Genomic DNA, 17,473 nt, shown 5'->3' on the forward strand with positions numbered 1-17,473 from the left:
CAAGCTGAAGTCAAAACTTGGCAGCCCTGAACATACCATTACCTGCTAGCTAGAATGATAGCTTTAACCTTGTTTATCTTACCTTTGTCACTCAGCATTGACTTTGAATCCTGGATTATTTCATTCTTTTTATCATTAACAAGCTCTTCTCCATCTTGAAATAGGCTTAGTAACACTTCTTCAGCAGTAAAAAGGTTTCTTCTCATGGTTGACCTAGCTGGCTTACATGTGGTGTCAGCCATTTTGACTCAAGTGCTATCCACAGGCTTTAACCATAATACATTTCTCAGGGCCAAAAGGGCGTAAATTGGCCCCAAATAGTTCAGTATGTTCAGTGTTAGGTCTTTTGGTTTTTGATAAATAACTCTGGATTGGTTTAGAATTCACATGTGCCCTTATTGGCAGTAGAAAGAGCTCATCAAGAGCTTTCATTTGATATATATAACTCATTTTCGCCCAAAATGTCACTTACGCCCCTCTGGTTCTGACCCCTCGATTGTGTGACACCAGGTCGGATTTGGCGGGAATCTGCTGTATTGCTTTACGGCACAAAATAGGAAAACAAAAATGGTACACGAGGTACCTTTGAACCAGCTACCACATTCTGCCTTGTGTCTAATTTCTCCTCAGTTCCTTCTCGGTTGATTGGCATGTTGCCTGTACTGGTGGTCCATGGAGGGGCGGGCCTTATCCCGAAGGAACGGGTCGAGCTGTCGAGTTCGGGGGTGCGCTCAGCAGCGCGGGGTGGGTACACCATCCTCCAGGGAGGGGGCAGCGCCATGGACGCCGTGGTAGAGGCTGTGACTCAGCTGGAGAATAACCCAGCCTACAACGCAGGTAGGTAGACCTACACAGTTTAAGAGGAACTAAACCCCAAACTTAAATCTGTGTACAGCCTGACATCTAATGGTCTTACTTTGTTTTACTTTTCATTTATACGTTTCCACTAATATGTTCTTGAAACGTTGGAATTGTTGGTTGCCTTATTAGTAATACCCCCCATTTGCTATGTTCTTATTTATCCATTCAATTCATACAACTACGCATGCGATCCACAAAAACAGCTATACATTACCAAACAAAAAATGACATTTAAGGCTACTTAAATCCTTATCATATTTTTTTTATTTTGATGATTGTTGACTAGAGAGCTTGTCCAGACAGCATCAAATCATTTCTCAAATCATATTTCAGGGTGTGGGTCGGTGCTGAATGTCAAAGGAGAGGTGGAGATGGATGCCATAGTGATGGATGGGAAAACGCTGGCTAGCGGCGCCGTGTCTGCTGTACGCAACATAGCCAATCCTGTTCAGCTAGCAAGACTGGTGATGGACAAGGTACATACACTTACAGTACATAAGGGATGAATAAGCTACCTATACTTATGTACACAGAAAACACACAGAAATATATGTGCAACCACACACATACACTGACCATTGCCTATACAGAGAACACGGTTCCATCAGTTTCTGACCTTTGACCTCTGTTTCAGACCAGTCATTTGTGCCTGACGGCGCAGGGTGCCGGTCAGTTCGCCCGGGCCATGGGTGTCATCGAGGTGCCCGAAGAGTCCCTCATCACCGACTACGCCCGCATGCGCTGGAAAAAGAACCTGGCACCCGACGCCAACCCTGTGGAGAGCCAAATGTGAGAGCTAGCATCATGTCAAACTTACTAGCATTTTTAGAAAGATTCTAGAAATGAATTGACAATGATGCTTCAGAAAGGAAACAATTTTGATAATGAACAATATTGTACAGTATTTGGAGTCCTTGCAGATAAGAAAGAACTGTCAAAAGTGGTTGTGGTGCCTTCCCAAACCAACAGCTCTGAACGCTTGTTCACACTGTGAGCAACTCGGTTGATGGGTAGTTTTGTTCTGACCGATTGTGGAAGGTGTGAAAAAAGGAAGTTTGGACCAAGAAAAATAAGCTATGTATTTATACAAATGACATATTTGACCCTGCTTTGGTATTGCCTTTCATACATTTTCATAAATAAATAAGTTAAAGCTGCAATACGCAAAATTTTCTGACCAATAGAGGGTGACAGAAACTGCAACACATTTGTAAATAATTCACAACAAAGGCATAAAGGCTAATAGCTAAGCTAACCGTACCTACAGATAAGTGGCTTCGGTTACCAGTCTCACTTTGCCAGGCCTTTTTCCCACTGAAGGTTACATGTCCCACAATGACAAGGTAGGTAGCAAGTTTACTAGTTGGGAATTAGGTAGGAATGAGAGGGGGTGAGGGCTGCTTTTAAAGGGGAGGTGCCAAGCTAGTTTGAAAAAAATGAAAAGCTAGTGAATGGAGTGGGAGGAGCTTCGAGTTTAACATAGCTGGCACCCAAGCGCCAACTAAGGAGCATAAATTGAGCAGCATCGAAAATAATTGGATAGCATAGAATCAGAGGTTGCCATTAACTCCAACGATGGATGCAACCGTTCTTCAAGCATCGTTTTGGAGACTATATTCCTATAGTCTTTCATATAAATGTTGTAGAGAACTTCTCAGCTTACAAGTGTGTTGACTTCCCACACACCGGCCAAGATTCCCTAGTCTTGTTGCTCACAGTATGGAAGCAGAGTAATAAATACTTGTCCCAATGGGGAAGCACAGCAGTCAAGTCAGAGTTTATTTAAAGTGCAATATCACACCAGGGTGTCTCAGCACACTTTACAACAATGAAGCAATAATAAAAGAATCAAAGAGAGATATAACAATAAATGATATAACAGTTAAACAAAATAAAATCACAAAAATAATACAGCAGTTGAGAAATTAGGAGGTTCAGGGTTGATTATAGGAGAGTGAGAAAAGGTGGGTTTTGAGTCGTTTCTTAAAAGTTGCCAATGATGACTGATGGAAGTGGGATGGTTATTCCAGAGGAAAGGACCACGGTGGGAGAAAGCTCACCAGTCAGCTGATGTTTTGTGCATTCTGGGGATGGTTAAGTAACCAGAGTTTTGAGAACATAGAGTGCGAGGTGGTATGTATGGTGTAATAAGGTCCGAAAGGTAGCCAGGCACAAGTCCATGAACTGCTTTGTAGGTTAGTGTTAACATTTTAAAATCTGATCGAGCTTGTATGGGCAGCCAGTGGAGGGAAATCAGACTGGGTGTGATATGATCAAATTTTCTGGTTCTGGTAACAATTCTGGCAGCAGCATTTTGGGCAAGTTGAAGGGGTTTAGAAGAGTAATCTAGTCTAGACAAAACAAATGCATGAATCAGGGTGTTGGCATCAGCAGAGGAGAGGATTGGTCTAATTCTAGCTATATTACGGAGGTGGTGGAATGTGGTCTTGGTGATGGACTTAATGTGGGGTTCAAATGACAGTGTAGGATCAAATAAAACACCAAGATTTCTGACAGTAGGGCTTTGGTTGAGAGTGAGTTCATCAAGCTCTATGGTAAAATCCGAAACCAGACACCTATGTTTGACTTGTCCAATGATTAGCATTTCAGTTTTGTCAGGGTTTAACAGTACAAGTAGTAGTAGTAGTTAGAGGACATCCAGCTTTTAATGTCAGACAGGCAAGCTTTGAGAGTAGATAAATGGGAAGGATTGACAGATTATAGGGGTAAGTATAACTGAGTATCATCAGCGTAGCAATGAAATTGAACACCATATTTACGGATGATATCACCAAGTGGTCGCAGATAGATACAGAAAAGTAGAGGACCAAGTACTGAACCTTGAGGCACACCATATTTAACAATGGAGGGAGCTTACATATTGTTGTGGAGAACATAATGAGTTCTGTCAGACAAATATGAATGAAACCATGACAGTGCTGAACCTTGAATACCAGTAAAATTCTGTAAACAGTCTAAAAGCACGCTCAGAGTCAATAGCAACCAAAATATCATTTGTTACCCTAGCAGTAATACAAGAATAAAGTTCAAATGAGTTGATTTTATTGTAAAGCTCTAGCCAGTATAAGTACCTGCACAGCCAGTGGAATGGATGGAGTATGTTGAAATAACAGCAGCACAGCCCTGATGAAACATTGGGTGTATGTGTATAGGTTTTTTTTTAGCTGGCTAAAGCTTTGGAATAAAACTAACTAACTCCAACATTATTCTGCCATCACTGTGTGTGCTTCCCTTTTGTGAGAATCTAATGAACAAGGGAGAACATATTTTTTTGTGTGTGTGTGTGTGTGTAGGGGGAAGATGGGCACGGTTGGAGCAGTGGCAGTAGATGTGGAGGGCAACATAGCCTGTGCAACCTCCACTGGTGGGATGCTGAACAAGATGGAGGGACGGGTGGGCGATACAGCCTGCATAGGTCAGTCCTCAGATCCATAGTCTGGATTTAAATACTGACAAGTGAAAAACCTTTTTATCCAAATTTGTTCTGTTTGTTGAAATACAAAAACACAAAACACAGTCCTTACAGGAATTTGCGATTTGCAAAATTACCGCTCTTACTGGTAAATCAACTGAGTGCAGAACTTTTGGCTAATTCCATGCAAACCAAACATCAACAAACTCTGTCTACCTTGGTCTTCTACTATAACCAACGACTCAGAAGATGGAGGAGGAATCAGACCACAATGAGTTGTAGCTTTATTCAGCCTACAGGTGGATTAAGTTGACCTGTAGCATAATAGTTTCCATTTATCTTGAGCATAATGTGAGAAGAACACAAAGCTACCTCAAACATAAATGGACACATTTTTAAATGAAGCTTTGCCATTTTATAATCATGGAACTTTCAAATGGACTGATTTTATGTGGGGCTTTCTGTATTGATGTCGAGTTGAAGGTATATTTATAGTCAAGTTCATTTATATTGCTCTTAATCACAGTTACAGTCTCAAAGTCACAGTGGCCATATTAAGAAAACAATGACACCCCCCGACCTTAGACCCTCAGCTGAGAACAAGGAAAACTCTCATGAAAAAGTAGGGGAAAAAAGGACACTGCCCAGCCATAGCCACAGCATGAAACAGATAGGAGACGCACACATGCACAGCAGACGACCAACTGGAACGAACAGCTGTACACAGGCCAAGAAAACAGGATTTTAGCAAAACAGGACTTTAGCAAACTAAATTCCCATCAGCAGGAACCTGAGCTAGTGATAGCTATCTGGTTCAACCTTTTTCAAGAAGAGACTGAGGGCTCTATGAACGAATATATATAAAGGAATACATTATCAGTAGGTGTTTTACGGGCTGGAGAGTAGCTGAGAGAGTGGAATCAAATGTAACACCAATATTTTTGATAGCAGGAGTTTGGGAAATCACGTAGTTATCAAAATTTAGAGTAGTGTTCTCAGACCTAACTATGTCTAGCTGGTCCAACAACCAACATTTCTGGTTTACAGCAGTGAGGAGCACAAAGTGAAGGGACACACAACGTTTGACTTTGCATAAGCACTAAGATCAGGTATTTCGAGTGTTGTCAGCATAGCAATGAAAATTCAAATTTACAGATGATTTCATCACGCATGTAGATAGAGAATAGCAATGGTTGCAGAACAGACTGAAATCTAAGCACAGTATTTTGTATGGATCAGATTTTTTAGTCTAGTTTTTTTTCCTGTTCAGAAAATCCAAAAATGATGAGCACTTAAGTAGAAACTTCACAGAAACTAGTGGAAAACTAGTTTCTGTGATATGCAGTAGGCAATGGTGATGCTGAAGGGTCAGGCAGAGAAAAACCAACAGAGATCAGTTAGACAAGATCAATAAGAATGTTGCTTTAAGACTGACTCAGCAACTTCTGTTTGGCCTTTGACCGGCAGGAGATCAAGAAGGATGTGTAGTCAGTTAGTAGACAGAGCCTTCTTGGTTAATAGTTTACTATGAGCTCTGTAGCAGCTAACTACATATAACACTGCAGACACCCACAACACATTGCAGAACATTATAGAGTGAAAAATAATTTAACCCTTATCGAAATCTTAGCGTTGTGTTCGGGTTCGACCAGTATGGGTTTTTCAAGGTTGATAGTGCTACCAGTATTTTTGGATTGATATTTAGTGCTGATATTCAATACCTTTAAAGCGTCACTAGGCAACTTTGCATATTGATGTATTTTTACCTAAAACTCTTGCCCAGTGTAGCTTTAAATCTGCCCATTCTCATTCCAAAAAATGTCAATGCATATATGTGTAGAATCTGATCAAAATGTCTCATTAGAGTCAATTCAGGTTAAGGGCTTCCCAAAGATGGCTAGTGTAGTATTGATCAATTCTACAATAAATATGTAATCAATCAAGCTGCATCATATGTATCATATCAGAGGTTGATTGGCTAATACCTAATATGTTTGTCCCATGGCTACTTTTAATTTATGAACTTCAACATCAACATTAAAATAATCTAATGTTGCACTTAAATAGGTCATTCTGGATAAGAGTATCTTACCTCTGACTGTCAAAATTGTTATTTGAGAAGATAGGTAGAGTGGTTTTATCCTCTTTTACATCTATCCCTATCAGTAAATGAATGATTAGACCGTCATGAGTCAATGGCCAGAATACAGCCTCACTGTTTGAAAGCAAACAGACAGCTTAATGACTACCACATTGGAAAGGCTGTCTGGTAAATAGTTAAACTCAAAGTGGCATCAACAAAACCCATAAGGGGAACATATGAAGAATCAAATTTCAAAATGAGAAAGTCACCATTTGAAAAAGTGACACCAACAAAATTGAGTGCAGGATCCTGCACTCAAGAGATATTGCATGATTAACTTTGTTATGATTAACATATTCTCTGGTATCTAAACCACAGCGTACTGTAAGGTGTGGAACTCCTTCTTTTCCATAAGAACAGTATCATTCTAAAGCAACAAAATACCTGCAAAATGGGACTAATGTGTAAAAATTCAGTCAAAGTCAGGTGAATGAAGGAATTAGCTGTGTTAAATTGTGTTAGATTTTGGACAGTAAAAGAGAAAGTGAGCTAAAGCATTACTCTGCCATCTAGTGAAGTGTGTGTGCAATTGCACCCTCACATTACCTGCTGATCTGCAGTCATCTGCAAACAAGAGTCTGATGCCAAAATGTCAGTCGAAAAATTTGGCTTCAGGTCTTTCAATTTACATCGTATACGTACATTTTAGGCTTGTAGGTGCTGCTCTTATCCAGATCGATTTACAGTGAGTGAGCAGGTTGGGGTTGGGGTTACTCAAGGACATTTTGACAGGAACCATGGCAGTTGCTGGGATAGAACCGGTGAGTTTCCAGCCCCAAATGACCACTGACATTAAATCAAAACATTGCTTATTAGACCTTTACTTATAAAATAGTAGGATTTTAACAGACAAAATCAGCTGTATTTTTAAATAATGAGCAATGAATATCTAATGTTTTCCTTTATATGAGATATATAAAGTCATCTATTGGAATGAAACCCCATCAGATGAAAACTTTTTCAAAAGAAGGTAAAATTTCAAAGAAAGTAAAGAAATTGAAATGGGACTTCAATGGGACTTAAACAGTGTTTTGAATAGGCTATAGGGACACAAGTGTCACAAATGACCATGTAAACCTTAAAATACAAAGGAAAAAAAATGAAAAATTGCATTTGAAATTCCATTTGTTTTAATAGAGGAATATTGTCTTTTTGTGTCTGTGTGTGTGTCAGGGTGTGGGGGTTATGCTGACAACACAGTGGGAGCGGTGTCGCCTACAGGCCACGGAGAAGCCATCATGAAGGTTACTCTGGCCAGACTCATCCTGTTCCACATGGAGCAAGGTAACACACACACACAAACACACACACTCAAACACACACACACACACGCTCATACACAGACATATTTGCTGATATATCATCGGTGTCCACAAAAATCACATCATCTTGTATCACCAAAGAATCATCTTTTTAAAGATTTTCTCCAAACTTTTTTTAGAGGGGAGAAAAGTTTGTCGTTGAAAAAAAAAAATCCATGTACTCAGTGGCAACTATATTAGGTACACCTCCCAATTTATACCAATAGCCAACTCCTCCACATAGTGAATAGAAATAAAACTTAAGTGTGAAGCATGCAGACAGGGTGGAGAGGTTCAGTCACTGTTGGACTAAACGATACAATGGTTGGTGCCAGATGCAGCGACCTCCTGGGATTTTCACACGCTAATTCAGGCTGTTCTGGAGTGAAAAAATGTCTCCTATGTACTGAGTAGTTTTACCCTGCGTCCAGACAGAATCCAAAATCTTTCAACTTGAGCGAGAAGTTTGCCTCAGTAAAGCAAAAGCCAACCAGCTTCAAAGAGGACTCTATTCACACATCTGTACGTTTCTCTCCCTACCTAGTATTTCTAGTATTTCTTCTCCCTTCTGTTCCCAGGTCAGTCGGCGGAGGCGGCCAGCGACCTGGCCCTGGCCACCATGAAGTCCAGGGCGGGGGGGCTGGGTGGAGTGGTGACGGTGGACCCCCAGGGCCGCTGGGCCGCTCGCTTCTCCAGCCGGCAGATGTCCTGGGCCGCGGCCCAGAAAGACACCCTGCACTACGGCCTGAATGCTGGGGAACACTTTACCCAGAGCATAGATGACCCACACTGACAGAGTACAACACATTTTCATGTATTCAAATCACACACACACTCACACTCCACATTTGCCTGTATGCACATGCCACTACTGCTCTAACTCCTATTGATTTCTTTAACAATAAAAGCTAAAAATCAGGGTGTATTTTGGTTTTGATCTACATCTACAGTATGTCTACTGCAATAATGTACTTTCCTTACCTCATATTGATTTTTAAAAGAAATACAAATTTTTAACCTTTGTATTAAATTTCTCATCTTCTGTGGTAGTGGTGGAAGGGGAAGCACCGCCATCACTGAGGTTTTTATAATGTCTTAACCAGAATGTTGTGGGATATCGAGTGAGGGTATGATTTTACCTGACCTGTGATTATTGTCTTATCTTTGTGTGTATTATGTTCTGCGAGCACACTGAGACAAATTCCTCACAACTGCAAGTTGATGTGGCAATAAAGTATTGAACTGGAACTGAGCCAGTATGTGCAAAGTGCTGCTGATCCGATGATGATTGTTAAAGCTGAGGTTTTGTCTAAGGAAGGCAATGATGATGGCAATAAATGCTTTTTATCAGTGACCACTGTGTGTTTCATGCCTCAAGTCCGTGTGTACGAGTGCATTGACTGCATGTGTTACCCTGATGGATCCACTAGATGCCGCTATTTCAGCAAATATTAAAGAATCTTGTGGAATCTTATATTTCTCTGCATTAAGTCCTAGTGGTGAGAAGTGCTGCTTAATTCCAGTGTAATACATTAAGAAATGTGATATAAATCAGTTCAGGTGGAACAAGTAGTTCATGTGCGGGGCATCCTGGTGGCTCGATGGGCTAAGGCAGCTGTTTTCATTCATGTGCCATCATGACCCAAGAGTCTGCAGGCTCTCATTCCAACCAAACAATACACCAGCTGACTTCACTAACTAGCTGGTGTTTTATTCAGCAAAATCAGCAGCTGTAGTGTTTGGTTGGAACAAAAACCTGCAGACTCTTGGGATTGAAAACCAACTGTGTTTTATGTAGTGTATTTGGTAGAGTGTATAATGTTAAACTGTAGCCTAAATTTTGTGTTGACACCTGACTGCAAACCAATTTTCCCATCCTGGATAATAAAGGCACGTACCATGTGGCTGTGACGTCCTGGGTTCATACCTGGCCTGGGACCTTTGTCGCATGTCAGTCACCGCGTCGCATGTCGAGTATGAGTGGGGCTCTTTGACAGAAGGTTTCTGCCCAGTGGCGAGTACATGTTGTTTGAAGTACAATAGACACAGCTATAGGATTGTAGCAGTGGTGACTACATGTTTCAAGTAAAGTAAGTCAATATCTTAGTGAGAGCCTCTACTGACGCAAGTATGAATGAGGCTCTTTGAGAGAAGGTTTCTGCCCAGTGGTGAGTAGGGCTGGGCGATATGGACCAAAAATCATATCTCAGTATTTTTAGGCTGAATGGCGATACATGATATATATCTCAGTATTTTCTACGAAGTGGGCTAAATGTTCAGTTGTAAGTAGGGCTGCGCGATACAGACAAAATCAAATATCACAATATTTTTGACCAAATACCTCGATATTGATATTGCGACAATATTGTAGGGATGACTATTGGTGCTTTCACAAAATATTTACACAATGAGATTTTTGATAATCATCAGTAATGTGGATATAATGACTAAGTGGGTAAAGGCAAATAATAGAACAGCTTGTAAGTTCAGAAAATTACATCAATTTACTGTAATGCAGCCTTTAAAACCAGGAAAAGACAACAATTATGCCATATCACGATATTAGGATATCCAAAATCTAAGACGATATCTAGTCTCATATCACGATATCGATATAATATCGATATATTGCCCAGCCCTAGTGGTGAGTACATGTTGTTTGAAGTACAGTAGACATAGCTATAGGACTGTAGCAGTGGTGAGTACATGTTGTTTGAAGTACAGTAGACATAGCTATAGGACTGTAGCAGTGGTGAGTACATGTTGTTTGAAGGACTGTAGCAGTGGTGATTACATGTTGTTTGAAGTACAGTAGACATAGCTATAGGACTGTAGCAGTGGTGAGTAGGCTACATGTTGTTTGAAGGACTGTAGCAGTGGTGAGTACATGTTGTTTGAAGTACAGTAGACATAGGCAAGGCAAGGCAGCTTTATTTGTATAGCACATTTCATACACTGGGGCAATTCAAAGTGCTTTACAGAGTGATAAAAATACAGTAAAGGTAAAAGATTTACAATTAAAAAGTGCATAAGTACAGACAAGAGATACAAAAGATAAAAGACTTAAAAAGTAAACTAGTGCAGTTCAGATGAAATGAAATAGAAAGATAAAAGAACACAACAAATACTCCCACTTTTAGATGCACATTGTGAGTGAACCCATATGTCTTTCTGTAATTTTCTTTTCCCCTGTCCTTCCTGATTCTACTCTTGATCTGATATTTACGTCAGATCTCGCTGCCTAAGGCAGACGAGAATCATAGATTCTCCTCTTGGTCAAAAACCTCACCATCCACAGATGGATGAGAATCATACAGGGTAAAGGTCCCACATATAGTGTTCACTCATGAGCAAGTAAGCATTACCTGGACAAGACGAAAGAAAATTTGTACTTGCCCGTGTCAGCTCTGTTGGGATCCTGAACAGAAAGAGTTAAAATTAAGGCAATTGCAATATTTTTTAGATGGTAGTAAGCTGACGAAGTTACCGATTTGATGTGGCTATTGAAATTTAAATCTGAGTCCAGGATAATGCCAAGATTTCTGGCTTGACTCTTAGTTATGAGGGACAGGGAGTCAAGGTGAGAGCAGACATTCTGTCTTTCTGTCTGTGCTCCAAAGACAATTATCTCGGTCTTATCTCTGTTTAGTTGGAGAAAATTTTGCCCCATCCAGTCATTGATTTGTTCGACGCAGTGACACAGAGTTTCAACAGGTCCATAGTCACCTGGTGTAAGTGATATGTAGATTTGCGTGTCATCTGCATAATTATGGTAGGCTACTTCATTATTTTGTAGGATTTGGCCTAAAGGAAGCATATAGAGATTGAACAGGAGAGGTCCCAAAATGAACCCCGCAGGTCATGGCTATCTGCTCGGACACACAGTTTCCAATGGAGACAAAGTACTTTCTGTCATGAAGATATGACTTGAACCACTTAAGGACAGTTCCAGAGAGTCCCACCCAGTTTTCTAATCTTTGTAATAGAATTGTATGGTCCACAGTGTCAAAGGCAGCACTAAGATCCAACAGTATTAAAACAGAGACTTTGCCTGAGTCATTGTTCAGGCGAATGTCATTTAGTACCTTTATGAGTGCAGTCTCAGTGCTGTGATGGGGCCGAAATCCTGATTGAAAGTTATCGAAGCAATTGTTCAGCATTAAGAAGTTACTAAGTTGTTGGTGAACAACTTTTTCAATAACTTTACCTAAAAATGGTAAGTTTGATATCGGTCGATAGTTATCCAGTACAGTAGCATGAAGACTGCTCTTCTTTAGGAGTGGCTTAATGACTGCAGTTTTCAAAGCCTTTGGAAAAATGCCAGATTGGAGAGAATTGTTAACTACAAGTATTAGTTCCTTCGCCAGGCTGCTCAAAACTGTTTTAAGGAAGCTAGTGGGTAAAACATCAAGGCAACAGGTGGATGATTTGAGATTGGACACAGTTTCTTCGAGTGTTTTGTCGTCAATGGGATTAAATTGCGTCATACCTACCAAGTTACTTCTGGAAGACTGCAGTGATGATGCATTTTTGTTTGGCATTGAGGAGTTAATAGCATGTCTGATGCCTTGAATCTTGTCATTAAAAATGGATGCAAACTCGCTACATTTGCTGGTAGAAACTAGTTCTGGGGATATTGGAACAAGAGGGTTAGTTAACCTGTCAACGGTAGCAAATAAGATGTGTGAATTGTTACTGTTCTTGTTGATGATCTCAGAGAAAAATGATTGTCTAGCACTTTTCAAGTTCAGACTGTAAATATGTAATTTTTCTTTATAGATTTCAAAGTGAATCTGGAGGTTTGATTTACGCCATTTTCGCTCTGCTTTCCGGCACTCCCTTTTCTGTGCCCTTACAGAATGAGTGTTTCTCCATGGTGCCTTTTGCTTACTAGCAATCATTTTAACCTTAGCAGGAGCAATGGCATCAATTACATTCGAAATTTTAGAATTGAAGGTATTCAGTAGATCATCAACATGATTTGAAGCTGCGGCAGTTTCAGATTTGATGGCTTCCATAAAAGGTATTCTGGTATTCTCATTAATGTACCTTTTTTTAACAGTTTCAGATCTAATGTTGATTTTTGGTGTAATAGACAGATCAAAGAATACACAGAAATGATCTGATAGAGCAACATCAAGCACAGTGACATTTGAAATGTTAACACCATTAGTAATAACCAGATCTAGAGTGTGTCCTCTAGTATGGGTCGGCCCTTTCACATGTCGAGACAGATCAAACGTGTCAAGTATGTGTAACCCAGGTCACAAAGAGTTAACAGCACGGAAGTGCCTTAGCCAATCAGAACGCAGGTCCGCAGCACAGGCTAGACAGCATATGCTAGTCAGACGCTGGGTGACACTGTAGGGAGAGGACCTGCTGCTGAACGGTAAAGACGTAACTCAGATAAAACAGTAAAAACACAATATAATGTTGTCAAATCAGAACGGTAACAGTCTGTACTTTGTTGTAAGCTTGTAGATGTGTGTGTGTGGGAGGCCCTGCTCACTGAAACCTGCCGATTGACACAGAGGAACTGTAAAAAATAAATAAATGCTGCACCACGAGGTGCTAGGTTAAGCTAGCAAGTTCAAGTGAATAGGCCTAAAGCTAACAAAATTAGCATTAACTGATGAACAGTGCAATTAGCCGGCTGTTGTAGAGCTCAACTAAAGTAAAGCTGTTTGACAACTCAACCTGAAAGAATATAAAAACGTGACATAGAGAGTGTTTAATTGCTCAGTGTTGCAACTGGCGGCCCGCGGGCCGCATGCGGCCCCCACCTCCTCTTTGTGCGGCCCTCAGATCAATTTAGAAACAACGTAATTAATTAAACTTTACTTTTTTACTTGTAGTACTGATACCGTCCACTAGTCTCCTAGTTACGTCGTGAGCTGCGTGATTTAATAACACGCGAACGCGCTGAATGCCGGGAGAGATGAGCCCTCTGAGGATGGACGTTAGCTAGCTGTCAACATGAGCAAGAGGAAGGTGTCTGATAAAAATCAATCTTTTTCAAGAAAAGTGGGAGACAGAATATCTTTTCACTGAATTCAAGGGTAAACCACAATGTTTGGTATGTTTGCAGACTGTTTCTGTAATGAAAGTAAGCAACTTGAGCCGCCACTACAACACCTCACACAAGGACAAATATGACAAGTACACTGGGGCCGGCAGAGCAGCTATCCTAGCGGACCTGAAAGGGAAAGTACAAAAACAGCAGCGCTTTTTCACCCAGGCCACAAATGTCCAAGAGTCAAGTCTGAAAGCATCATATGCTGTCTCACTCCAGCTTGCCAAAGCAAAGAAGCCACTATCAGAAGGAGACATGGTGAAATAATGCGCGATGGAGATGGCTAACGCCTTTGGAGATGACAAAATGGCTAAAAATTTTGAATCAGTGTCCCTCTCCCGACACACAGTGACTCGCAGGGTTTTTGACATTGCAAGTCATGTGGAGGGAAAGCTGAAACGAGTCATGGCAGACTCTTCATACTTTTCGTTAGCGTTAGATCAGAGCACAGACAATACCGATGTTAGCCAGCTACTGGTGTACGCAAGATCAATAAATGCGTCATTTGATGTACACGAGGAACTGTTAAAACTGGTGCCACTGCACGGCACAACAAAGGGGTCCAACATTTTCGACGCAGTGAAGGGTGTTGTCAGCGAATATGGTGGATTTGACAAGCTATCTGCTGTTGTTACTGATGGGGCTCCATCAATGCAAGGAAGGTGCACTGGCTTCGCTGGACTCCTCCATCAAAGTGGTGTGGATTGCCCATTACTGCACTGCATCATACACCAGGTAAGCCTCCTGGATTAGCCAGGATTTTTTATTTACATTGCAGCCTAATTTAAAAGTTGGCTGGTCAGCTCAGCTGCTAATAGCTTATCATAGTAAATTAAATTGATTAGCAGGCTATTATTAGCGAGACTGAGCATTTGATTGATTCACGTTATGTTATTACCATACAGGAGGCCCTCTGTGCAAAGCATCTCAACTTCGGGCATGTCATGGATGTGGTAACAAAAGTTACCAATCTGATTCGAGGGGGGAACAGGTCTCTAAACCATCAGAAATTCGTGGCCTTTCTAGAGGAGGTGGATGCTGTCTATGGTGATCTACAGCTGCACACAGACATCAAGTGGATGAGCCGTGGTAAATGCCTGGAGAGGTTTTACGCACTGCGCCTCGATTCCCGTAGATTCCCGTGTTTTTGGAGAACAGCCTTACTGCGGATACAAGTGTGTACTGTGACAAATTGAGGGATCCACAGTTTCTCTGTGACATGGCCTTTCTCACTGACATAACTGGACATCTCAGTTGCTTGAATGTCCGGTTGCAAGGCAAAGATCAGACCGTTTGCGACCTTTTTGGTCATGTGAATGGTTTTCAGAGGAAGCTCGGCCTGTTCAAAGATAACCTTACATCAGATCCCCCGAATTTGACACACTTCCCTGCATGTGGAGAGCTGCGCAAAGACATCCCCGAATGTGAGACAACGATGCGCCGCTACAGAGAAGCCATTGAAACGCTGCAGGATCAATTCAACGATCGCTTTCAGGATTTCCACGACATGCGAGGCACAATCCAGCTTTTCACTGACCCCCTCTCAGCTGTTGTGAATGACCAGCCACCTGAACTACAAATGGAACTGTGCGAGCTACAAGGCGACACCTTTTTCCAAATGAAACGGAATGAGAGGGGGGTGTCTTTTTGGAGACTGTTGCCCGAGACCCGCTTCCCTCTCTTGAGAGATTTTGCACTTAAACAGGCCAGCATGTTCGGGAGCACATACATATGTGAGAGCAACTTCTCCATGATGAAGCACATCAAGTCAAAAGAGAGAAACAGACTATCAGACGAAACATTGTTTCATCTGATGCAGCTTGGATGCACTGGCATCGATGTTGACATTCCCCTTATTGTGCGTCAGCACGACAGGCTACAAGTGTCTCATTAAGTTCAAGTTCAAGTCAGACAACTAATGTCTGGGTGAGTGTTTCATCTTAATGCACACACATTTTCTGTGCTTTCAAATAGTTTCAAATAGTTTTATTCCACTGTGAAATAACATGTTCAATACAAACATGCCACTTGTAAAAATTAAATAACATTTCTGTGAACCTGATGATATTTGTTTTGTGAGCTTATTAGAGGATTTTCCCTGAAAGACTGAAAAATGTCAGTGAAGATGTCAGACCTAGTATATTTGTTAATAAATACATACAATACATGGAATTTGTGTGTGTGTGTGTGTTCCAAGTGAATCTGCGGCCCCTTGATGGCAAGTATAAATTCTGTGGCCCTCACAACCATCCCATCCAAGTTGCCCATCCCTGAGCTACTGAATTGTTTAAAAGCCTGAACCACTATTTAAAGTCCAAACAGATGGATTTGCATGTGAGGCTATGGGATGGCGCCGAGGTGAAGACCAAATACATCGGCTCTGAGTTCATGGGCCATTCATCTGCCCTTGATATTGTTGGGAAAATGAGCGACCTGCTGTCAGAGATTGGAGTTAACAACCTTATCCAAATGTCTATGGACGGCCCGAATGTGAACTGGAAAGTGTACGAAATACTCCAGAAGAGTGTGCAAAAGGATGTGGGAAAGTCGCTTGTCAACATTGGTTCTGGTGGGTTGCATATACTCCACAACGCATTCAGAGATGGATGCAAATCTACAGGTTGGGAAGTTGAACACGCACTCTCCAGCGTGTACTGGCTGTTCCACGATTGCCCTGCTCGTCACGAAGATTTTGTGACAGCAACTGGTTGCAGCACCAACATGCTTCGATTTTGTAAGCACCGATGGATCGAAAATGTCAACGTGTCAGAACGAGGAATGCTGCTCTGGCCGCACGTAAAAGCCTACGTTGAGATGGTACGAAAAGGTGAACTACCCAATCCAAAGGTGAAGTCCTTTGAGGCTCTGAAGGACCACTGTGCAGATCCTCTCTTCACCGTGAAAGTGGCAATCTTCAATAGCGTTGCAAGAGAAGTCACTCCATTCTTCACCACGTACCAAACAGACAAACCCATGCTGCCCTTCCTCAGTGAGGACATGTCCAAACTGATGAAAGGTAAGCATAAACATATTTTGAAGGCATAAATGTTTATATTTGTTTTAAGCATTGCAGTAAAACAGCATTCTATTTTGGCTTTTAAATATGGAGTCTTGTAACATTTTGACTAATTTTCAATTCTGTTATAAGTCTTGGAGTAATATGTTGGATAAATGCAATAGGTTAATACAGCACCACCACATAACTTGATGATTAAAAATGATGATTAAAAATATATTTAATTGTAGAGCATTTGAACAACTTTAGAACTTAAGAATGTCACAATGACTTAAAAATATGACAAATATAGTATTTTTCTGACCTGGCCTCTATTGTTATGCTTTTTAATAATGCCATGGAGCGGTGTATGATTGGGTAATTTTTAAAGTGTGTTTTCATGTATTTTATGCCTTTCTGCTCCTTATTATTCAAATGAAAGATATTTATTACATAAGTTAATACTAAGATCAGTCACAATGTAATAAGACTCTAGCTTATATTTAACCCTTGTGCATCCCTTTAAAAAGGTATCCTGCAATTTTCCTGGTTTGGTTAGAAATTACCTTAATATAATTTCTATCTCTGTTGCTGCACACATACACACGTACACACACACACACACACACACACACACACACACTAATTTCTCAATACACACATACAC

The 17,473-nt window shown here is 41.0% G+C and overlaps 1 protein-coding gene across 2 annotated transcripts; it reads left to right on the top strand.

Annotated features, from left to right (window-relative positions):
- The first annotated feature begins 650 nt into the window (after positions 1 to 650).
- Positions 651 to 9,016, top strand: asrgl1 (asparaginase and isoaspartyl peptidase 1). Of its 2 annotated transcripts, none has more exons than XM_071526174.1 (6): positions 651 to 837; positions 1,195 to 1,337; positions 1,496 to 1,650; positions 4,176 to 4,297; positions 7,611 to 7,721; positions 8,317 to 9,016. In XM_071526174.1, exons 1-6 carry the CDS (start codon positions 651 to 653, stop codon positions 8,529 to 8,531), a joined length of 933 nt encoding a protein of 310 aa, XP_071382275.1. In that variant the 3' UTR covers positions 8,532 to 9,016. The 2 variants fall into 2 exon arrangements, with proteins under 2 accessions (XP_071382275.1, XP_071382276.1); XM_071526175.1 differs by having other exon boundaries at positions 1,496 to 1,636; positions 4,183 to 4,297.
- Positions 9,017 to 17,473: the final 8,457 nt, after the last annotated feature.

The sequence above is a fragment of the Centroberyx affinis genome, unplaced genomic scaffold (genome assembly GCF_046629955.1).
Source record: "Centroberyx affinis isolate AG114_WGS23_722 - 3 ecotype Tasmania unplaced genomic scaffold, CSIRO-AGI_Caff_v1 ptg001388l_1, whole genome shotgun sequence".
NCBI classification, from domain to species: domain Eukaryota; kingdom Metazoa; phylum Chordata; class Actinopteri; order Beryciformes; family Berycidae; genus Centroberyx; species Centroberyx affinis.

Excerpts from the sequence above, each read along its gene's own strand:
- asrgl1 (XM_071526174.1), top strand. The coding sequence starts at position 651 with ATGTTGCCTGTACTGGTGGTCCATGGAGGGGCGGGCCTTATCCCGAAG. Across the intron at positions 838-1,194 it reads TAACCCAGCCTACAACGCAG|GGTGTGGGTCGGTGCTGAAT; the intron begins GTAGGTAGACCT and ends ATCATATTTCAG. Across the intron at positions 4,298-7,610 it reads GGGCGATACAGCCTGCATAG|GGTGTGGGGGTTATGCTGAC; the intron begins GTCAGTCCTCAG and ends TGTGTGTGTCAG.